Genomic DNA, 25040 nt, shown 5'->3' with positions numbered 1-25040 from the left:
TCAACACTCCTCTGTTGAGTTTCTGGTCCCGTGCTAGCAAACAAGTGTGCGGGTGCCAGTTTCTGTTAGTGAACAGCCCCACAAAAAGGCGACGCTACGTGGGGCGCATCGCCTTTCACCGATTCTGTTCATAACTTTCATGGACAGCAGCTGCAGCCACGGAGCGGACTGTGCTGGGTTTGGTGGTCGTTTGATTCAGAAAGCAGCGACCTCCACATCAGACTGTTAAAGCTTCAAATCAAGTGTGAAGTGGCACCTCCACGCCTGAGCCTGTGGTTCTCTTAGATTTCACCTGTCCCACATCTGATATGAGCCTTTAAAGTTTACCCAGAATACAATTTTTGACGTTTTCTCCAGTATCAGAAACTTTTGGTATGATTCTGATGCTCAAAGCTGGTCACAGACGCAGGAACTTGTGTTCACACTGTGACTCTGGGGGTAAACTGATTTGGTTGACTTACAGTAATATAAAATAATTTTCAGAAGGTCCTTTTGCTGACTTTATTTTGATATGCAGCAGCTCATCTCTCCATGGGGATCAATGAGCGTTGATGTCACTGTGTTGAATTAAGAGCTGCAGACAATAAAAGCAATAATAATACAAACGCTGACATCACAGTGACCCTGAAACAGGCCGCAGCAAATCAATACGTGGGCTGAAATTTCCCCTTGCTGTGCTCAGATAGGTTTACATGTACACTGCAGCGCACACACACACACACACACACACACACACACACACACACACACACACACACACACACACACACACAGAAGCCAGTTGAATTCCTGTCCCAGCCTCCTGCTTACAAACACTGACACCCAGAGGACGTGTGGATGTGATACCAGAGCTGCAAACACAGCAGACAGGACATTATTCATCTGTAACACACACTCATACTAAAAGGAACAGATGGAGAACATTACGCTGAGCTACAAAACAAGAAAACACACACACATACATGTATATTAGAACATGTAGAGACATAAAGGCCCCAGAGGACCTGAACTCAATACTCAGAACAGAACGAGAGGATTAAGATCCCTGTGTTTGTTTTCAGGAATGATCGATGGAGGGGAGGGCAGCAAATCTGTCACAACCACTCGTCTCTCTTTATTTTTTTGGCTCAACTCTTCTGTTCTCTTGGTTCCACGTCTTTCCTGGGTTTGCTTTCCTTCTTTGATGTTTTAGAAGAAACAAAGTGTGAGGATTTAAAACAGAAGGAAGAAGGAAAGCAGCCGGGAGTGGACGGACAGATGAGAGAGGAGAAATACGAGCAGCATGATGAATATTTAATGGTGTCTGCAGAGGAGAAGCCCAAACACACACACACACACACACACACACACACAGGAATCAGAATTAAAACTATAAGCGCACACTGGCAGACGGACGCTGCACCTTCACAGGTTGCAGATTCAGAATTCGTGTGGCCCATTTTCTAAGTACGAGTGCATCTAAACCAGCTGCCCCTCCCATAACCATCACGTCCTCATGATGGACTCCTGCTTCACGGTCTTGGACTGCAGCTGGTGGTGTTTGGGGCATTGAACCAGCTCTCCACCTGCTGCAGGGTCTGGTTAGCGTGGCCTTCCACCTCTCACCACCTCCAGGCCAGAAGGACTTCCATCAGCAGCTGGAGCCTGAGACTGTGACACTGGAAGAAACCTATCAGAGAGAAGCTAGACCAACCAGCCCAATGAGCCGGCCTGCAGAGCAAACAGGCAGAGCACAGGACAGCTGGTTAGGACTGCCATCACCAGCTGCATCATAGCAAGGACCGCCTCAACAGCAACCCGACCAGCAGCAGGCACAAAGATGGCAGAACTGCAGTGAGAGCATCACCCATTCGTTCTGAACTTCGACGCGTCAACGTCAGCATTTTAGATGCCGCCATGTTGTTTTGATATGGATGAAAGGGCGGAGCTTTAGCCAATAAGCTAAAGCTTCTATGCCCAGTTAGCAACAGCATCCACACTGATCTGCACTAATTAATGCGACATGAAAAACGATTTAAATACCAAGAAAACTGGAGCTGAGTTAGTACAGTGACCTCACAGCAGCCATGTTATTGGTCAGATTAATCATTAAAAATGCAGCACAACTTCCACCTCACCGCTTTCTGTTTGGGGCAACAGTTAGACACTAAAACCACATTTTGAGTCTCAAACTTATGGGAACCAAAAGCCTGGTCCCCATAAGTAAACTTTCAATTTTTGGTCCCCACAAAGATATGAATACACACACACACACACACACACAAAATCGGGATCTGGATGTGCTAACCACAGAAAATAGCAGCTTAGTGTCATTGGTTCCGGCAACCAGTAAACTGACACACACACACACACACACACACACACACACACACACACACACACACACACACACACACAGTGGTCGTGGTGTCAGTTCAGCTCTTATGTGGTGCAGATGTAAACTAAAAGCTTCTATCGAACGCCTCAACTGCTGCGGTGAGGAGGAGGATCCTCGGGGACGAGGAAGAATATGAGGAGGAGGAAGAGGAGACGGCCGGGACACGGGAGGAGGAGGAGGTGCACTGCTGACCACTGAGGAGGAAACTTTAAACTGGAGAAGGCAACACACACACACACACACACACACAAACGCATGATCACAACACTGCCTATAATATCAGCATGCAAACACTCAATACACACGTGCTGATCAATACACACACACACACACACACACACACACACACACACACACACACACACACACACACACACACACACACACACACACACACACACACACACACACACACACAGTCTTCATCAGCTTAATGTGAGGAAATAAGCTGGAAATCAATCAAATGAATAAGACTGGGAACCATCGTGTCCATACGATCATATTTTAATTATTTAATTGGTCAAACAGAAACACAGACACGCCCTCGACATCTTCGGCAGATCTTCGTCGATATGAAACCAGAGCGACGCCGCTCTCAGTCAGACTCGTGTCTCCACGTGGGAGTTCAGAGGCAGCTGGCTGTGATATGTTAAACCACACAGCCCCCCCCCCCCCCCCCCCCCCCCCCGACCCCGCAGCCCCCTCCTCGGGCACTGCTGATGAGGATAATCAATAAAACATGATGAAGATAAGCAGCAGGGCTGTGTTAAGGCTGCCTCTGCTGACTTGGATCTGCATTTAGGAGGAATTTCAGAGCCAAAGGACCATCTTCATGACAGATCAGGTAAACCCCCCCCCCGAGACACTGTGATAGGCTTATTAAATGCACACAAAACCTGACCTTCATTCAAAATGAAAAAAGGCTGAATTTTTGTGCTTTTCAATCATTTTCCAGTATTTCTGAGTCCTCGTGATTCCACAAAGTCCTGCAAACACTCACGTGGAACTTTCAGGACAGAAAACTGCAACCAAATCCGTTTTCTCCAAAATCTGTTTATTAATGACCGGTGGAGCTCTGGTATGGTGGGATCTGTGGTAGTCTCAATAAAGAGCTTCATGTCTCAGGAACAGAAGCGAGCGTTGTTACCCTGCATGTTGGTTCTGTTTGCTGATTTCCTCTAAGTTTGTCTCCAACCGTGTGGGACGGACGGCTGCTCAAAACAGGCGACGGCACATTAATCCTCCATGTTTGGTTCAGGCCGGCCCACACGTTAAGGCGGGCATGGAGCACATACAGTCGAATCACTCCGGTCCTGCTTAAAATTCCTGCAGTCTGAACCAAAACAAGCCGTCGTTAGAATGAAGTGACTGCAGTTTGCAGCAGGCTGTGCCTTTAAAGGTGGGACCCCTGGGAGCACATTCACAGACATCAGTGTGTTTAGGAGATCGAGTCATAGGAAGAGCCAGGAGCACATGTGGTGGCTGTTTGGGGAGCAAGAGGAGTGGATCCCTCTCTCTCACACACACACACACACACACACACACACACAGCTACAGCAAATGTGTGTGTGTTGGCTGTACTGAAGGCCCCGTGGGACGAACTGCTTCACCAGCTGTGTTCTGACACACAGGAACACTGAGGGCCTGGGGACAGCACACACACACACACACACACACACACACACACACACACACACACACACACACACACACACACACACACACAGAGATCACATGTGTGCACTCAACCGTGTCGGGATGAGAAACAAACAAACTCATGGATATGCACACAAACACTGCAACAGCCGAAAATACGACTGAAATATTCCAACTTCTAAAGTCAGTGCATGAAAACCGTCTTTTCTACTCGAATTTAAAACAAAACTCCAGGAAACATCAGATTCTTTTTATCATCTGTCTCAGACTGAAACACGACTAACAAAATCAAACTAAGATCTGCACATCACAAAACCCCCCACAGAGGGCAGGTCTTCTATTCTGAAATCGCACACCTATCCTTTCATTGTCTTAATGTGAGAAAGTCAAACACACACACACACACAGGCTCAGTCTTCAACTCTCCCGAGGACGGAGGAGCAGGACGTGTGTTTATTCGTCTGTTGAAGACACTTGACCTGGATTGTCTGAGCTGCTCTGGGCCGAAAAACAGCTGGAGACACACACACACACACACACACACACACACACACACACACACACACACACACACACACACACACACACACACACACACACACAATCAAAATATTTAAACTATATATTGAACCTGGGCATTAATGTGGGTTGTATGATTTTAGAAATGTTAATTCAGTGAAATATTCAGCTGCTCAGCCGCCACACAGGATCCAACCTGCACATCTGCACTGACTGTACGGGTGAAGATCTCAGGCAGGGTACGAACCACCACCACCCTAACGCTTTTAAAGACAGCAGTTATTTTAAATAAATCCACAAGTATGGTCTGCCATCAGAAACCATTTCTGGGTCCACTCGACCGGTGCCATCAAATGATCAGCGCACAAAAAACAAAGCAAAAACAGAGCTCAAAGTCGTGCTGATGAAAGCCTGGAGAGGCCGAGGATGACATATGACACATGACATCTGTGCTCTGAAATAAATAAATAAAGGTCAAAGAACTGAATTAAGAGACGAGAGGCTCGTCCCACCCAGGAGCTGCTGCAGGGAATAAAGTTTATTCAGTCTGGAAGCCTCGAAGCAAACACATGCAACATGCAATTAGGTCCAACTCTGTGAAAGGAGGAGGAAAACATGAAGAGCCTCTGAAAGATGGAGCAGCCATGAGCTGGGAGGAGGGTGGGGTCAGGGGGTTGAGACAGACAGGAGAGAGAAGGAGGTGAGTTCAGGTAAGTGCTGAGAGGTGTGTGTTTGTCAGGGAAACAGAGGGGTGTGTGTGTGTGTGTGTGTGTGTGTGTGTGTGTGTGTGTGAGAGAGAGTGAGAGAGAGAGAGACAAAAAGCTGATGTCTTCATTTTGTAGAAAGCTGAAAAACGATCCAGTGGTCCACTGCACAATTTGATATGGACACACACACACACACACACACACACACACACACACACACACACAGATCTGAAGAATCATCATCAGATTAAGTTTCAGCAACACTGGCTGCTTAAACAGCGTGTGCACACGCACACACACACAGACACACACAGTCTGAGCTCTCACATTTAAAGAGCTTTTTGTAGTTTCCCTCTGCAGTGCTCGACTAAAACTTTCACCAGCAGGGGGCAGAGTTTCACCAGCGTGGTGACATGTTTCGTGTGCCGCAGGTTTCGCTTTTTCACTTTTATATAAGCCCACATGTCCCACAGAGCTGTAAAGAACAACTTCCTCATTAACACTGATATAAAGATTACAGCACTGCGCCACCTTGTGGTATAAAATGGTACTGATGTGGGCCTGTCTGATCATTACTGTGTTTTCTTTGAAAGTAAAATCTCAGCCCACATAAATATATCAACAGCAGTGATCACAAAACGGTGTATAACTGAACACAGTAGTGCAATTTTTAACCAGGTCTTCCCATTAACACCTGACCTGTCCAGAGGTTCAGTCAATGAGCTCGTCAATAGCTTCAATGCAAAAATGTTAAATGTAATGGACACTATTGCTCCCATTAAGGTGAAGGTTATCTCTGGAAGGAAAAAGTCTCCATGGAGAAACTCCACACTGGTGAAAAATGAAAAAAGAGAGTGTAGGAAAGCTGAGCGCAGATGGAGAAAAACAAACCTCCAGGTTCATTATGACATTTATAAAGAGAAACTTCACAATTATAATTTACAACTGAGGAGTGCAAGGAGGTCCTACTTCTCTGACATCATCACTAAAAACAGCCATAATGCTCGGGTCTTATTTTCTACAGTTGACAGGCTAACAAACCCTCCTGTGCCAGTGGCAGCTGAACTTCATTCGACCATGGCCTGCAATGACTTTGCCAAATTCTTCACAGACAAAATCCAAAAGATTAGACAAGCAATTGGTACATCAACAGCAGATCCAGGATATGTACTGTGTCCACCAAAAAACTGTTTAAACACCATGAAACAGTTTCACCCTATTAACAGCAAAGACCTGGAGGACATCTTAGGTCAGCTGAACTCCTCCTCCTGCTGTTTAGATGTCCTGCCAACAAGTTTTTTCAAAAAGGTCTCAAAGACTTTAGAGTCAGACCTGTTACAGATCGTCAACTTTTCTTTATTATCAGGTGTGTTTCCAGAATCACTAAAAACTGCTGTAATTAAACCTATACTGAAAAGGACAATCTTGACAAGACACAAATGAACAACTACAGGCCGATCTCAAATCTCCCATTTTTAAGTAAGATCATTGAAAAAGCAGTTTCCCAACAGCTCAGTTACTTCTTAAAACAGAATAATTGCTACGATGCCTTCCAGTCAGGTTTTAGACAGAACCACAGCACTGAAACCGCTCTGACCAAAGTGTTTAATGACATATGTCTGAATACAGACAGTGGAAAAATGTCAGTCCTAGTTTTGCTGGATCTCAGTGCAGCATTTGATACAGTTGACCACAACATATTACTCAAACGACTGGAGAACTGGGCAGGTCTTTCAGGAACTGTACTAAACTGGTTCAAAACATACTTAGAAAACAGGAAATACTTTGTATCAATAGGTAACTTCACATCTGAGCAGACAAGTATCACATGTGGAGTTCCCCAAGGTTCCATCTTGGGACCCCTTCTGTTTAACATCTACATGCTCCCACTGGCACAGATTATAAAGAACAACAAAATAAACTACCACAGCTATGCAGATGACACACAAATATATATCACAATGTCACCAGGAGACCGAGGCCCTGTACAGGCTCTTGGTAAATGCATCGAGGAAATTAATGACTGGTTGTGCCACAATTTTCTCCAGCTAAACAAAAACAAAACTGAAGTAATAGTCTTTGGCGCCAAAGAAAAACAATTACAGGTCACCAGAGAACTTCAATCTATACATCTAAAAACCACAAACCAGGCGAGAAATTTGGGTGTAGTGATGGATGCAGACCTAAACTTAGAAAAACACATTAAGACAATAACAAAGTCAGCTTACTATCACCTCAAAAATATTTCAAGGATAAAAGATCTGATGTCTCAACAGGACCTGGAAAAACTAGTCCATGCATTCATCTTTAGTAGGCTTGATTACTGTAACAGCATCTTTACAGGTCTACCTAAAAAATCAGTCAGACAACTACAGCTCATTCAGAACTCTGCTGCTCGAGTCCTCACTAAGACCAAAAAAGTGGACCACATCAGTCCAGCTCTGAGGGCTTTACACTGGCTGCCTGTCCGTCAGAGGATAGACTTTAAAGTTCTGATGCTGGCCTATAAAGCTCTGAATGGTTTAGGACCAAAATACATCAGTGACCTCCTGACCCAGTATGAACCTTCCAGATCCCTCAGGTCATCTGGATCCGGTCTTTTATCAGTTCCCAGAGTCAGAACCAGACACGGAGAAGCTGCATTCAGCTTTTATGCTCCTTATATCTGGAACAAACTCCCAGAAAGCCTCAGATTAGCTGAAACACTCAGTTTATTTAAATCCAGGTTGAAGACTCACCTGTTCTCAGCTGCATTTGAATAAAGCACCAAATCCACACTTTTAAGCTTAAATTTCAAAACTAACATTTTAACTACTGATTTTATCTACTGTTCTGATTTTATCTGTTTTGATTTTATATACTGTTTTGTTTGTTTGTTAATTAGTTAGTTTGTTTGTTTGATTGTTTTAATCAATTTTAAATTATGCTTTTTACTTGTTTTTGTTTCTAATGTCTCTGTAAAGCACTTTGAATCACCTTGTTGTTGAATTGTGCTATACAAATAAACTTGCCTTGCCTGATTACAATGGTGCAGCGTGGTTCGACTTCTTCTGTGTCATAGTGATGGTTTCGTCCAACGCCGTTGATGCCTGTAGTTGTTTGCATTGAACCGTTTTTAAACCTATGAACTTACCTTTTTAGGCATCGTTGACGGAGCCTGCGTTAACCTGAACATTCACATCGTTGCTTTGTCCAGATTTCAGCTAATAAATAATCAGATTCATCATATTAGACAATCTCAGTCGGCTCGCTCGTGATGTAAGACTGAAGTTTCATTTATTCAAGACAGGCACGTGTTTACAGGTAACTACAGACTGTGTTTTTATGTCTTCAAATATATTTTTTCATTAATTTGGTTTATTTGATGTATATTTTATCATTTGTAGGATCACTTTATAGTCTCTCTGTGTCGCAGTTACACACAACGTGAGGTTAGCACTGGCTTTCTTTTTGCTTTCACAATGACAATAAGGTAACAAATGAAACGCCACCTGTAACGTTTCCCTCTGATTTAGCTTTAAATACCTGCTCCTCTCCAACATTTAAACCAGGTTCCTTCTGTCTGCAGTGACGTCATTGCTGCTTCTTACAGTTATGCAGACCACCCTGACATGCCTTCATCTGGATACAAGTGCTGTGCAAAAGGCCTGAACCACCCTCATTTCTTCCTTTTTTGCGTAGATGTGTTGTTAGGTTGGGATAAAGTAAGATTAGGCTGAGATTAGGGTAAAAGTTCAGGAAACTGACTGTAGAGAACATGCCATCCTCTGATGGCTGTAAATCTATGGTGTGTATTTAAACGTCAGCTAAGCCATTAGTCATGAGCTAAAGAGTGTCTGCAAAGGGAGGTCAGCGGGGACACGTCTGCGTGCGTGGGGGGAGTCACATATATGTGGCTTATGCTTCATTTAAATGAAGGCTGCCTCTGCACCACAGGTGCTGGATGTACACATTTTATTTCAAAGGCACCAGAAAACACCAGCAGCTGCAGTGAAGTACGAACAAATTAGCCTGCAAGTTAAACTACATAAAAATGTCCAATAAGTCGCCTGTAAATGAGGCATTAGATTTGTCTCCAAGCATGACATCATTGAGAATGTTGGCATGATTTAACTGAGCTGGTCGGCTCCTGTGATGCTGCTGTGATGCTGCACAGCAACATCACTGCAGCATCACAGCTCTGTGTCCAGTTCTGAAAATCACAGCAAATCTTTTTTTGCACACATGAAATCAAAAATTTTAAAAAATAAGTGTGTAGGTGTGAACCTGTGAGGGTCTGTGCATCCACGCCTCATACGTGTGTGTGTGTGTGTGTGTGTGTGTGTGTGTGTGCGTGTGTTTGCGTGTGTGTGTGTGTGTGTGCGTGCGTGTGTGTGTGTGTGTGCGTGTGTGTGTGTGTGTGCGTGTGTGTGTGTATTGGCCTCAAACTAATGAGGTGGAAGATAAACAGTGAACGTTCCACATCATCAGGGTCATTAGCCAACAGCTAAGGACAGGAGGAGATCTCATTGGATCTGACACACACACACACACACACACACACACACACACACACACACACACACACACACACACACACACACACACACACACAGCTGATAACTAATTGACATAAATAAATCGGAATAGTTTGACAAAAATGAAACAAAATTGCTCAATGAGCTGAAAATGAAAGACAACAATATGAAATCTTTAAACCTTCCTGTCTCAAATCATCGCTCAACATCATCTCCACCCGCTCCACCCTCCCCTGCACTCATGATGATGAAAGAATGAGGAAGAACATATTCTCTCAGATAACAGAGTTTTTAGGAGGAAGGATTTTCCAGTGGCTCCATCTGAAAAGTTCAGAGAAGCAATTCTTCTAAAAACTCCGGCCAGGGTGGAGATTTCCGAAAACTTCGTTTTTGCATTTACGTGTGGACGGGATAATTTTTTAAAACGAAAACGGAAAATCTCCGTTTTCAAAAATACCCGTGCACGTGTGGACGTAGCCTTAGTTTCTGTGTTTAGATCAGTTTTAGTTAAATGTAAGCAGTATCAGTCTAAATACAATTAGGGAGTGTGTCTTTACATGCCAGAAAAAGGGGCGGAGCCTGGACTGGAATCATGAGCTGCACAAACGTCGCCCAACAAACACGAATGTACCAGACGCCACAGCGTGAGCGTCGCTGTCTTTTTCTCAAAGGGTGCATCCATAAACACAAGCACGTGTCGTACTTCCTCGTAACCTGGGTTAAAGTTGTGTTTGCTGCTGAGGTCGGAGGAGACTTCCTCGGTGCAGAGGACTGTCTGACAGCGTTGAGACCGGCCCGCTGTCTGCGCCCGTTGTTCTCCTCGGGGCCGAGTATCGACAGCGGTGTCGCCTTCCCCTGTTTGTTCGATACCTCTGTTCTCTGCTTCCTGTCTGTGCGACACCCGACGCCACCACCCCGTGTGTGTGCGTGTCTCAGTGTGTGCGTGTGTCTGATGCCGCAGTATTTGCAGGCAGAGCAGGGGATAAAGTTGCATGTTGTTCTTTTCATGGCAGCGTTTTTCAGAGCGATGGATCCCTGAGAGGATTTAATGTTGGTGGGCATACACAGGCCTCGCTGACCATAAACACGCCGCCTCACCCTGCGGCTGGAGGCAGACGGAGCATCAGCACAAACACTAAATAATCAAACCTGAGCTCGTAACACTCACACGAGTTTAAGCTGCGACAACCGATATTTCAGGCTTTTGGAAATGTTTCTCTCCTCGGCATCATTCCCACCGATCTATGAATCCACCGACCTGTGAGCAGACGTCTCCTTCCCATCTGCACAGCTCTGAGACTGATTTAAACCTGTCTCTTTCATATACAGCGAGCAGAGCTATGAGGTGGAACGGCTCTGCTGTGCTGCTGAGTTTGGAGAGGAAAAAATAAAGCGCGCCTGTCAATATGACAGATGTGTTCTCTGTGTTGTAGCACCGGAGGGCGAAAGCAGACGCTGTGAAGGACTCTGTTTCTTCAACGTGCCCTTTAAAGTGCAATATTTTGACTGAGGTGACCTCCCCGCCGCCGCCGCCTCAGACACACGCACACAGCAGCATCGGGATCAGCCTGACCCCCTGCGGCGAGACGATCCTGCCTGTGTTTGTGTGTGTGTGTGTCTGTGTGTCAATCTGTGTTTACGGTGTGTCGACAGGTATCTCTGCCGGTTAACATCCGAGACTCCGAGAGAGAGTGTGTGTGTGTGTGTGTGCTCACCCATGCTGTTGGTGGAGCTGCACCACATCAGCAGACAGCCGGTGCACAGCAGGTTGAGCACCCCGAACAGCAGGATCCTCCACGACTGCAAACGACAACAAACAAACAAGAAAGCCGTCAGAGAGCGGCGGCTCAAGCTCCGGGTCGAGGCCCCGCTGAGGCCCCGTCATACCAACAAGCAGTCCTTTAATCAGCATCACATCGACGAGAGGCACGAGGGACTTTACTTCACTCATAGTGCTGAAGAAATGTTTTGAAGCTGTTTTGAAGCTTTTTACCGACTGGGATGGATCAGTGTGGTTAACCATATTTGCACACGTGAGGCAAATCTTTTTCGAACATGCAATAATAACAAAAAGGTTCATAAGCGAGCAGGAACACCAGCGCTCCTCAGACATCTTTACATCCGGCGAGCAAGGAGCAACGTCAGCTGATCAGAGTCAGGCTTTGATCAGCTGACACTCAGTAAACCAAACAAAACTCAGAGTGACACAAGAGGTTTTTTTTAATACATTTTTTGAGGCTTAATCACGTCTCAACCACTCACCACAGACAGCTCTCCTCTAACAGGCAATCAGAGCTCCAATCGGATTGGGAGCTGCTGGTTTTGGCTCTCGGACGGAGAGGGTGAGTTTCCCACCTGCAGTCCCGCCACTCTGAGCTCGGTGAGATTTAAGTAAACGCTCTGAGTGAACGAGGCTCGCTGAGGTCTGAATCAGAAACACAAGCCCAGAGGAAGGTCACATTCAGAGCACGAGAGCAGGAAACGGGCTCGGTGATGACAAAGAGCAGCTCTGCCCGTCAGGAACATCTGCAGGGCCGAGCCTCTTATTCCAAACAGAGAAATAAACGAAGCAGAACACCAAGCGTATACAGCGCTGAGCCACGCCTCATTTCTTTAGATTTTGCCTCGAGGAGCCAGGCTGTCTTGTAATTCTTAAACAGGTCTTGAGAAATAGTTCTCCAGATTATCTGAAGGTATTTTTAAGTTGTTCTCTGGACATTGGCGGCTTTTTCACTCATTTTCAGTGCAGTCCATGTACTTGATCATTTTCACCGCAGTTTCATGTTTGTTAAACCACCTACGACTCATTCAAGCAGAAATAGCTTCAAACTCAAAGCATGAATCAGTGTTATGTCTACACACAACTGAGCACCTGTTACCAGCAGGTGTTTCCATTTCTTTAGTAGAATCTATGAAAAATGCCAAAATCTGACATAAAATAGTATTTTTGCACCAAGGTGAAAAAAATTTGCTGAAAACTTGGCATATGGAGCATAAAGGAAGAATTTCTTCTTCTCCTTTTTATTTACAACAGATCAGAGATGACCTGGACCTTCAGCTGATCGTCTACCGTTGACTGAAGCCTCCTCAGAAATGTCTCGTGAAAGGGCGGCTGTCAGTATTTCCATGTATGTTTGCATGTTTCAATAAATTACTGCATCTATTACTGCAGCAACACATAAAGAAGGCCTGGCTCAAGACTTTTACACAGTGCTGTGCTTCTTAGCACTTAATGATACGCACCAGCAGACCCATACGCAGCATTTATAAAGACATAAAATAGGCCCTAAAGCAGGCCCTTGTGGAACTCCATATGTCATGGTGGCTCAACTTTACCTGAGAAAGCTACACCAGTGTTAGCTTCTGTCCTCATGTGTGGTTTGTGTTGGTAACCAGTAACGAGGCGACATTAGTGATTACTGGATGTTATTCCCAACAGGAAACCTTTGTGATTTTTTAAGGGAACATCCAACTTGACTCAAAGAAAATCCTGCTATTAAACCAATGTCTTCCTTCTCTTACCCCAACCAATCACAGCAGATGGCCCCGCCCCTCCCTGAGCCTGGTTCTGCTGGAGGATTCTTCCTGTTAAAAGGGAGTTTTTCCTTCCCACAGTCGCCAAAATGCTTGCACATAGGGGTCATATACATTTTCTCTGTATGGTCTAGCTTACAGTATAAAGCACCTTGAGGCGACTGTTGTGATTTGGCGCTGTATAAATAAAACTGAATCGAGAAGATTTCACTTTTAACAACAGAACAGCTGACCAAAGTGCTGTACAAAAACAAAAGCCTGGTTAGCTGATCTAAGCTGATCATGGGGCGATCGTGGCTCAAGAGTTGGGTGTTCGTCTTGTAATCGGAAGGTCGCCGGTTCGAGCCCCGGCTCGGACGGCCTCGGTCGTTGTGTCGGTCGTTGTGCAAGACACTTCACCCTACTGGTGATGGCCAGAGGGGCCGCTGGTGCGATATGGCAGCCTCGCTTCTGTCAGTCTGCCCCAGGGCAGCTGTGGCTACAACTGTAGCTGCCTCCACCAGTGTGTGAATGTGAGAATGAATGAATAGTGGAATTGTGAAGCGCTTTGAGGGTCTCGAAAAGAGCTATATAAATGCAATCCATCATTATTATAAGAGAACTCGACGGCACGTGAGGGTGAAGCTCGCACAAATAAGAAGAGGCAAGAGACGCATTCCTGTTGTCTGCATAAAGCTCAACAACAAAAGAAATTTAACTGCGTCTTCCTACAATGACAAGTAAAAGATCTCAATCTTAACCTTAATAAAACGCATTTTTTTAAAAAGCACATAAGGCGCATTTAAATCTCTGTGGGTTTTATGGGCAAACACACAAAGGTGACACAACTCCAACAGAGTCCGCAGGTAAACGTTGAGTGTTTTTACTGTGAGTACAGCCTGTTCCCTCAGCCTGGATGTGCAATCAGCAGAATTTTCAATGAAGAGAAAAAACCTTGAGTCCAGGCTGCGTGTGCACGTGTGTGTGCGTGCACGCCTGTGTGTGTGCGTGCACGCCTGTGTGTGTGCGTGCACGCCTGTGTGTGTCAGAGGGGAGAGAAACGAGAAATGGAGCGAGGCGGGCGAGCGACTGTGTGTTTGTGTCCTGGCCTGTCACTTCGTGTTGGAGTCATATGCCGTGGTGGGGAGCGCCGAGTGCTGTGAAATCTACAATTACTGTGGTGTGCTGTGTTATGACAGCGTTGGGGCGTCTGGTGACAGCACTAGCCAGCGACAGGCATGGGAGACCTTCAGTGTGTGTGTGTGTGTGTGTGTGTGTGTGTGTGTGTGTGTGTGTGTGTGTGTGTGTGTGTGTGTGTGTGTGTGTGTGTGTGTGTGAGAGAGACAGAGAGTGTGTGCAAACACAGAGACAGCACTCGAGCCAAAACACCCCCCCCACCTTCGCTTCCCTCCACGTATGCAGAGCGCCCAGGGGAGCGCGCACAGCGGCCACATTGCGACGCTCTGCTGCCCCCGTTTGTCTGTCAGCGGCCTCGCCCGGCCGTCCGGCGGCAGCGTGACGGCGTGCCAGCATATTGAGGCTACATGTGACACTGGAGTGACAGAGGGTCAGTCACCAGGTACTGTATTAAAATCCCGAGTCGCTGCTGATGCCAGGCGCATCACGGCATCACCACGCAGCGCCAGGCACATGTGTGTCATCGTGGCGAGCAGAGGTGTGACTCACACCAGTCTCGAGACTTTGTGCAGAGCGGGATTGTGGGATATTTTTTTGTGTGTGGCGAAACCCACCGAGGCTCGCTTTAGGTGGCAATTAAAACACAAGGAGTGACCTCCGATGACCTCGGTGTGGCGCTCAGACCGCGCCGACAGGCCTCGCTGTCTCCAGGGTGGCAGTGTTCTCCTCTCAAAATAAACCCACTTACATAATGAAGCGGCGGCGGCTGCAGACGAGTTTTCCCGCTCGTTTGAAGCCTGCCAGCCTCTCCCTGCCGCCCTGCAGTCGTGTCCTTCCCGATGTCCCCGTTCAGCTTCGTCGGGACGTTTTGCTTTCAAAACGTCGATGCAGCTCCCCAACCCTGTGCTGAGGGAGAACTGCAAGAAGCTTCCACTTCTTCTTCCCAGGTCTAAAGTCTCCTCCTGTGTTGGAGGAGGATCTCATCAGCGTCATTCTCAGTCTCTCCAGCAGGTCTGTGTGGCACAGTGGTCCAGTGGTTAGCGCCGGTGCAACAGACAGTCCAGGGTTTGAATTCGGTCTGAACACATGCACGTTCAGCTAAACTTGTGATTCTAAATTGTCTGTAGGTGTGAATGTGACTGGTTGTCCATCTCTCTTTGTTAGACCTGTGATGGACCAGCGACCTGTCCAGGTGTACCCGCCCCTGTCCCGCCCTGTGTCAGCTGGGATTGGCCCAACCCCCCTCAGCTGACTTTTGGTTCGTTTTCAGTGTTTTCTTCCTGCCACGTGATGTCGTTTGTCTTGACGAAGTTCTGAAGAATTTTTTTTTGGTTTTGAAGCCCTTCAGTCTCAGATGCCGTCCGACGGTTATGGGGCTGCAGTCGGCACCAGTAACGGCCTTAGTTTGGGTCGAGGATCGTCCGGTGTCTCAAAAGACAGCCAATCAGATCCTCCGGCTCAGTGCTGGTGACATTTTTTGGGGTCTTCCACTTGATTCTTTTGTTCCATAACCCTCAGGATCCTTTAAGAAATTCCAAATGACCGTCTCACTGCGTCCCTGTTTATGCAACACGACCACGTTCAGGGTTGGTTTACCTTTGCCATCAGGACTACCTGACAGAACATGACAATGAATCCACATTTTTGCACCGATTTAAAGACACGTGGTCCTAAACCTTTGATCACCTGTTTCGATTTAAGTGTTGTTTTCAATAAATTGCTTGAAAAAAGTTTCTGTCTCACTCACATTTCTTCTTGTTGCATGTTGAAGCTCTACTTGGAACCTTGTTGAGATCCAAAAATGCAAAATATAATTTTTTTTTTTTGTTGTTGTCATTTTTAAAGTGGTTTTAAACTTTTGATCAGGACTGCACCATCTCTCTGGCCAACTGCCACTACATTTGAACTAGCCTGACTTCAGTGCTGCTGATTTTCCTCCATCGTTTTAGAAATCCTTCAGGCAGCACTCCTTTAAGTTCTGCTCCTTGTAAATCCTTGTTTTAACGTAACAGCTGGGAGGAGAGCCGCACTGATCGCTGAATGGGGCCGTTTTTAACGCTCAGTTTGTCTGATGTCAGGAACTAAAAGAAATGGCTGCGAGCAGAACATACAGCTGGAAGTCTGACAGTAACATAATCACACAGTCACATCCGTTTCTGTAGACCGTGAAGCCGCAGGTAGCTGCTGCAGTATTCTCCTGAGCAACAGGTGTCGCCACTCAGACGATCCACCACACATATGAAAGGAAGATTCGAAACTAGAAGCAAAGCCATTAAAAAGCGTTTTTATTTTTAACAGAATGTTTCATCTTTTTGAACATCTGCAGCATGTCGGTCTATAAAAATCTGAATCTGTGAGCTTCTGAATGGATGTGTCATTAACACGCTGGTCAAAGGTGACACGATCGTACACTCGCGTCTTCAACCAAGAGGTGCACCACCAACCGAAAAGACATCAAAGCAGCCACTCGCAGTTGTGTCCTTGATCCAACACAGCTGATTCAAATGGCTAAATGACCTCCTCAACATGTCTTGAAGTTCTCCAGAGGCCTGGTAATGAACTAATCATTTGATATAGGTGTGTTGAACCAGGGTGAGATCTAAAACCTGCAGGACACTGGCCCTTCAGGCCTGGAGAGGTCCACCCCTGGTCTACATACTACTCTTTTTCCATCATCACACACAGCTCGCCGTTTGTGCCTCTTTCACACGAACTCGTAGTCAGACTGGGAGAGCCCGTGCTGACTTTTCCAGTTGGTAACCACCTTTATGTGACCGCTTGGCTGACATTAGGAAACAAAGGCCATCCGCCAGCTGGCGCAGGACGCGTGTTCATTTTGAGGCACATTTAGGCAGCGAGAGTCTGACGCCGACTTCGTTTCACAGACCTAATGTCAGCATTTATGGCATGAAACCTGCAGATTTCAGCGATCAGTAAAAATATCTGCATCGTGCTGATAAAACCTCAAATCAGATGTTGACGAGCTTTATTGCACAAACAGGAGATGTAAGCGGAGACTGGAGGCGAGGCGCTGAGGAAGCACGTCTCAACTTTTGCTGCTTTGAATCGCGTTTGGTCGCTAAGCCGTGTACGACACTGCGTAATCCAATCCCGGGCTCTACGGGGAGGCTGGACCCCCTGCTAGTGCATCACCAAAGTGGATTATAGCACAATAACACACACACACACACACACACACACACATTTAATCCTTTCACATTCATTACCATGCCTTCAGTGTTTTTGCTTTTTTTTGTCCTGTTCTGAAACATTTTTAGCTCCACATCTGTGCCTGTTTTGTTTTGGCTCTACCTTATTTTTTAATGCACTGTAATTGTATTTTTATTTATAAGCAGGAATCAGTACAAACTCTGCTTCTGCTCCTTGTTTTTATGTTGTTGTTGAATATTTAATTTATGTGTACAGGGGGAAATCGCAGAAGAAGAACCCTCCCTGGGATTTAAAGTCGTGTTGCAGGAAGGGCGAGAGATGCTGACGAGACGCCTACAGCAGGCGGCTGAACCGGAGGCTGCAGCAGGAGCCAGAAGCAGGAAAACCAGGCATGAACACAAGCCTCGTGTGCGATGTCTGAAGCACTAACATTTGCACTACACAGCTCCTACCAGCATTTAATTCAAGCTGCTCAGATTTAGGAACTTTCAGACGATCTGAGCTCTGAGCGAGGACAGCTGGGTTTCAGTGAGAGTTAAGTGAGGAAGGAGAGTTAACCAAAGGACACTCAGTATATTTATTCCATGTCACCGTTTTGTTTTTTGTTTGTTTGTTTGTTTTATACACTGGGATTATTCTGCTTGTTACAGCTGGAGATGTTTTCACATTTTGTGATGGACTGATCCAACTTTTTCCCGTTCTCCTCCGATACTGCAGCTTTGGGAATCGGTTGACCCCGATCCAAGTTTTCAGGTCGTGATGATGATACAGGCCCGGACGCTAAATGCTCACCTACGAGCCCAGCCTGGCCTTAGAGATAAGCGGAGGAGTTAAAAATAGATCCGTTGCTCCTTCGTGTTGAAAGCGAGCCAGCTGAGGCTGCTCAGGCGTCTGCTTTGGATGCATCCAGAGCGCCTCCCTTTGGAGGTTTTCTGAGGACATCCAGCTGGGAGGAAACCTCGGGGTAGACCCAGAGAAAGAAACCCAAACCTGAGCGTGATAAAAGCGTGTTCCCATTTCTGCTCAGTCTTTCTTTCCCTTTTTATTCTCTGGCTTTTAAACCGCACGAGTTCTAATGACTGTTTATTCACTTCATCTTTTATTCTTTTAGCTCCACAGCACCTCCCGTTTCAAGCAGAACTGAAAGGAAACTTCAGAGTTAAATGTGCCCAGATTTGGTCACCGAGCAGCGATCTCTGCTGGAAACGCCGCTAATAAGTCAGAGGTGGTGGAAACCTCACGGGGTTGATGGAGGGTTGTTTTAAAGGCCTGGAGTTTGATGTTAAAGGATTATCTGGATCCAGACCGAGCGTGGACATCGACCAAATGAAGTGACAGGCTGACGACGATCACCCACAGAGACTAGCCGCCTCCTGGTGTGGGTGATCCTGGTGAGTGCGTGCCATTTGCTTTTACAGCCTGTGATTTGGTCATTCGAGGGCGAGTAGGAGTGACACAGGAGACTTTAAATTAAAAACACATAATATATCCACACATCCTTTAATCTGATGACCTCTTCACTCAATTCAGCACATACATGCAGACTTTGGGAAGTCCACATGGATCTCCCTCTTTTTCACACAGACTGTTCACCTACATCAGCCACAGCTGAAGTAAATATCACTCAGACGGAGCACAAACACAAACTCAAAGGTTTCACTGCCAAAAATCTCGCTTCTGTGTGTTCATATGTTCATAGAAATGAAACCTTACACTCAAAGTAAGCCTGATCTGCGATAAGGTGTGTGTGGTATTCCCAGTGAGTTTTTACCATTGCAGTTAAAACACCCAGCGCTGCATGTTCATATAAAACAACTTTCAGTCTTTTTTTTTAATCTACAGGTCTTTATGATGTCAGAGAGAGAGACTCATGTGCCGAAGCCCCACCCACCTGCTTTTCAAACCTTATTTTTCCAAAAGCAGCCAATCAGAAGAAAGTCTTTGGAGGAAGGAGGAGCTAAAGCAGCTTGTTTCACACTGGATGAACTGAGGGTGCCGTATAAGAAAAATTATTCTGAGCTGTTAATCATGCAGAGCTCACCACAGGGCTGTTTGTACCTGCCACGGCTCATCTAGTGTGGAACAAATAATAAAAGCTGGTTTCTGAACAGATTTTGGTGATTTTGAAACTGCACAGAGTCACAGGTTGACTCATCAAAGTTTAAGGGAAAGGTTTGCTACTAAAATCCTAAATTCTGCTCGGTTTAATCTTCCAATCAGAGGGAATATTCTAAACTTTAACCAAAAAGCAGCAGCAAAACAGATGACAGCAGGAAGCAGATGAGCGGAGGCTCTGCCGGCGCTCCGAGGACCTTTAACGAGCTAAAGAACGTGAAATCAGCTCACGAATGACAGTGTTTTCCTCTGAGGGTTTCATCCCTGCTGGAACACGGTGACCTTTCAGGAAAACAGGATTACAGGAGGTGTTTGGGCTGGGCTCGGCGTATGACACACAGCGTCTAACCAGCTTATCGGGATTATAACGTGAGGATCCTTCAGATGATCGCCGCTCAGTGAAAACGAGAGGAGGCCGAACAACCAAAGCCCGGAGAGGACACGACATGTTTCATCACTTACTCGTCTGTCTGAGGACACCAGCCTGAACTCCTGCAGAAGCTTCCCAAAGATGGATCTGTGCGTCTTCCTGAACGGGTGAATAGTCCCCTGAAAATTCAAAGCACACGAGGAAGAGCCATGAGAAGCAAAATAAAAGCCCTCGGTCCGGCTGTCAGTGAAATTAAACTACGATCAGGTCCAGAAGAGCGGCAGGCAAACATTGACCTACACCGCCACCATGTGGTTGCGTGTTGTAGCACATTTATTTCAGCTTCCCGATAACCTCAAGAACAACTTTATTCTAAGTTTGTAACACTGAAGGAAAATAAATCACAGTGAAGTTGGCTCAGTTTTCCATCCTGGGTCAGATCCACGAAGCCCACTCTGATCTTCATGGGCTGGACGAGTGAAACTTTGCCTTCTGTCAGTGTAAACAAGTTTAATTACACATTTAAAATCCCTGCTACATGTTAATAAAACAAAAATCACACATCTCAGCTTTTCTTCATGAGACACAGATTTGCTGTAGAAAATGGAAAAATGTCTTTCTGTAAAATGTTAATTCTAACATTTAATTGTTTATCGGTCACTTTGGTGCAGTATGAATCAGCCATGAGCTCTTTATCAGCAGGAAAGCAGCAAAACGCCTGAAAATACAGTTCAAAGTTCAGACGCCCTCCTTTACATTTTCCAAAGCTTGGAGACCTTTTCCAGGGAAATGTGCAGAGACGGGCTGACAGATTCATGCAGGGAAAGTGTCACAGCAGCACACGATGACTGCCTGGCCAAAGCAGCACTCACATTAGAGGCACTGAGAACGATCAGACCAGGGTTTCAGCTAAAATTCTGCGGATTTTAAAGAAGACAGAAATGTTTTGAGGTGATACCAAATTGAGTCTAACAGTTTTCAGCTTTTTGATGTCGTCAGATGACGACTAATAACTCTGTAAAACCCAAGCGTGTGCTTAAAAACAGCTGAAACCCAGAAAAACAACACTGCAGAAACTTTACCCCAAAGAGTATGTTCATTTAAATATTTAATATCTGCATTTTTCTGACAAATGACTGTTTTGCATCACACATGAAAGCCTTAATTAAAGCTTTGCCTGCCTTCTTTCTACAATCCTTTGTTCCAATGTCACACTGGAGAGGATTTCTCTCTCTCTCTGTGGCCAACCCTCCACTCCTTGGAGTTTGACTGTGTTTGAGCCCACGTGGACCATTGGAGACATAAGAGAGAAACTATGACTGTGAAACCTGAGGAAACTCACCAGGACGTAGGTGTCGTGCTCGTGCTTCTTCCTGTGCATCGGGACGTCTGTGGACGACAAAAATCAGTCAGTGTGTTACAGCACAACTACAGAAGGACTTAAAAGTGTGATTACAGCCTTATAGGACAGAAACGTTTGTCCCGTCTCAGGTTTTCCAGGTTTCCAGCTTTTGATTGACTGGGTCACAGCTGATGTGGTCCTCGATGCCATGCACCATCACTAGTTCTCAGAAGAACTACATTTAAAGCTGGAGCACATTTTTCTGCTTTGCAGCCTCCGTTAACTCATCAGAGCTGCATATAAACCAGTTCTCCACCTGCTGCAGGTGCTGATCCTTCATCTTGTAGCAAAGAGACAGTCAGGTCAGCAATCTAACCAGGGCTTTCCACAGATCAGATCCCTTCCATTGTTCGGCAAAAGGGTGTTTTTGATCCAAGTGGTTGACAATTTTAAAGATTTATCTGATTATTCATAAGAGGTCCAAACCGATATTAACACACTGAGCATGTTTCAGCTGATCTCACATCAACCACGAGACAGCAGGACATGAAAAGATTCTTCCATCCACTGTCTCCTCCAGCTTCTCCATCTAAAAGGAACTAGTTTCCTATAAAATACCTGCACACATACTTCACAGGTGTAGCGAGCAGATATTAGTGAGTCTTTCTTTAACAATAAGATGAAATGGAGCAGTTACCATCAGGTTCTGCTGACTCCAGCAGAAAGATGGCCCTAACCCTGGAGTGTGAGCCTGTCGCTTTTACAGCTGTGCTGGTTGTTGCTGGATCCACCAAGAAGGACCAAAAGAGTCACGTTAGGCTGATTATTTAGCAGCAACACGGGAGCCGGTGTTCCAGATCAACTGGCGTTTAGATCAACTGGCGTTGGTCGAACAGATGTGTGTCAGTCTTGCGTTTCAGGAGCTCCTACCGACAAACCAGCAAAAAAACGCCAAATGTGTCATCTGTGACACTTGTGAGGTTGTCTCAAACACACTCCGTCAGTCTTGATGCTGTTGAACAACAAAATGTTTAAAAATGTGGCGAGTTTACCTGGTGATATCCTCATGCGCGACGCGATCGCGAAAACAGCAAACAAGTAACACCACGCCGTTGTTGTTCACAGGACAGCAAGAGTAAACGATCGGGAGACCCTTGTCGTCGTTATCGTTCCACTCGCACGGTTTATTTCACCGAATTCAGCGTTTTTGCTCCACAACTAAAGCGAGCAGTTTGCTCTGTGCACCAACATGGAGTCGAGTCAACCAGCGCCACCTCTGGCCAAGTGCCACAGCCTACAGCCAGATCAACTGGTGACACACATCTGCAGCACGTTTGAATTCGTGTCATGCACATTTGTACCTTTCAATTGTGTCTGTTTGTGCGTCATGCAAATAAACCTTTGAAATGATATCATGTATTTATTATCAGCCTACATTTGTACAAAATGCCAAATGACATACACATAAGAATCACCATCCTGATATCAATACTTTTGCCCATAAGAAAAATGTCGTGAACAAATATATGACACACCAATATTTCACCAGTGTTGTAACTCACATGTCGCCAGCATAGTCTGCCTGTGTCCCCCCTCTGCAAACGCACATTTCAGAGTTGGATGTGATATACAGTCTGCATAAGTGTGGTCAATCCCATAACGATCCGTAAGGGGATGGCAGCTACGCTGAATGTACAGCAGTCACACAGTGATCAGCAATAAACAGTCCCCAAAACTTGCATATAATCCCCAATGTGGAGCCCATCTACTGACTACCACATAGCAGCTGGACCAGTCCCCAATGCAGGTCAGTCCACTGCTGCCACCTGTGGCCAAGTACCATAGCCTACCACTAGATTAACTTGTGACACACATCTGCACCTGCTGCTATGATCACATTGAGTAAAGGCTGAGTGGCTGCACTCACACGTGGTGCATCTAAATCTACCCACAAATATGTTGAAACATGCAATGCCAGCAATGTGGATTGTCAACACTACAAACAATCAGTAAGCAAAGACAACAGGGATCATTTGTTTCTGTTTATTTAGCACCCACAACATTTGTAGTCGCCTTCTGCACAGGGGAAGTCCACACACACCGTGTGGTACCACTTTCCACAGAAGGTGCAATCTGCAAGATTGAATGAGATTGTCAGGGTCATTGTCTGACTGTTTATTACTAATCACTGTGTAACTGCTGTACATTCACAGTAACTGCCATCTCCTTATAAATGTTTATTAGATTGACCACACTTATGCAGACTGTATATCACAACCAACTCTAACATGTTTGTTTGCAGAGGGAAGACACAGACAGACTACGCTAACGACATGTGATGTTACAACACTGGTGAAATATTAGTGTGTTCACGACATTTTTCGTATGGGCAAAAGTATTGATATCAGGATGGTGATTCTTATGTGTATGTCATTTGGCATTTTGTACAAATGTAGGCTGATAATAAATACATGATATCATTTCAAAGGTTTATTTGCATGACGCACAAACAGACACAATTGAAAGGTACAAATGTGCATGACACGAATTCAAACGTGCTGCAGATGTGTGTCACCAGTTGATCTGGCTGTAGGCTGTGGCACTTGGCCAGAGGTGGCGCTGGTTGACTCGACTCCATGTTGGTGCACAGAGCAAACTGCTCGCTTTAGTTGTGGAGCAAAAACGCTGAATTCGGTGAAATAAACCGTGCGAGTGGAACGATAACGACGACAAGGGTCTCCCGATCGTTTACTCTTGCTGTCCTGTGAACAACAACGGCGTGGTGTTACTTGTTTGCTGTTTTCGCGATCGCGTCGCGCATGAGGATATCACCAGGTAAACTCGCCACATTTTTAAACATTTTGTTGTTCAACAGCATCAAGACTGACGGAGTGTGTTTGAGACAACCTCACAAGTGTCACAGATGACACATTTGGCGTTTTTTTGCTGGTTTGTCGGTAGGAGCTCCTGAAACGCAAGACTGACACACATCTGTTCGACCAACGCCAGTTGATCTAAACGCCAGTTGATCTGGAACACCGGTGGAGGACTCCTGCTTCACCCTTTTCCATTAAAGGAGAGGAAACAGGAATGGTGGAGGAGTGCAAATACGCCGTTTAAACGTTAAACTGCTTTCTACGAACTGATTATCCGGATACAGCCCTCACCAAAAAAAGACGAAAGGTCTAACTGACTCAAACCGGCCGTTAGCCACGGTGCTAGTGTCGTTTCAGCCGGTAACTAGTCGGTAAACTCCGGAGCAGCTGATTGAATACGTGTTGTTAGCCGTTAGCCTGCTAGCATAACAAACCTGAATCCTTGATGTTGAGGACATCCACCGACACCATGTCCGGTTTATCCAGCGGCCCCACCTTCCTCTCCGTCACCCCGGACGGCACCACGTCCGGCTTCGGGCCGAACTTTCTCGGGTAAAAGTCCCCGGCATTGTGATAAGATAGACCCGAGGACGTGGACATCATTCCGTCCATCGCCATTTTGGACTTCCTGTTCCCATCAGTCTGTTCTTTCTTTTGGTTGCGCCGCGCATGCGCCACTCCACCAATCAGCGGAAGCGCTGAACGTTTACAGATCAATCTATGGAAGACCATTTGGGCTA

The 25040-nt window shown here is 45.9% G+C and overlaps 1 protein-coding gene across 1 annotated transcript in view; it reads right to left on the bottom strand.

Annotated features, from left to right (window-relative positions):
* Positions 1-25040, bottom strand: part of slc30a6 (solute carrier family 30 member 6) — a 69357-nt gene extending 44317 nt beyond the window's left edge. The window contains exons 1-4 of the mRNA XM_026190990.1: positions 24735-25040; positions 21425-21471; positions 20175-20261; positions 11492-11576 (exon numbers count right to left, since the gene is read on the bottom strand). Of these exons, the coding sequence (XP_026046775.1) occupies positions 11492-11576; positions 20175-20261; positions 21425-21471; positions 24735-25032 (517 nt within the window). The 5' untranslated portion in view covers positions 25033-25040. The remainder of the gene's footprint in view (positions 1-11491; positions 11577-20174; positions 20262-21424; positions 21472-24734) is intronic.

This window comes from Astatotilapia calliptera, chromosome 13 (assembly GCF_900246225.1).
Source record: "Astatotilapia calliptera chromosome 13, fAstCal1.2, whole genome shotgun sequence".
NCBI classification, from domain to species: Eukaryota; Metazoa; Chordata; class Actinopteri; order Cichliformes; family Cichlidae; genus Astatotilapia; species Astatotilapia calliptera.
The sequence above is the reverse complement of the archived record's forward strand: the minus strand, read 5'-3'. Positions and strand labels throughout refer to the sequence as shown.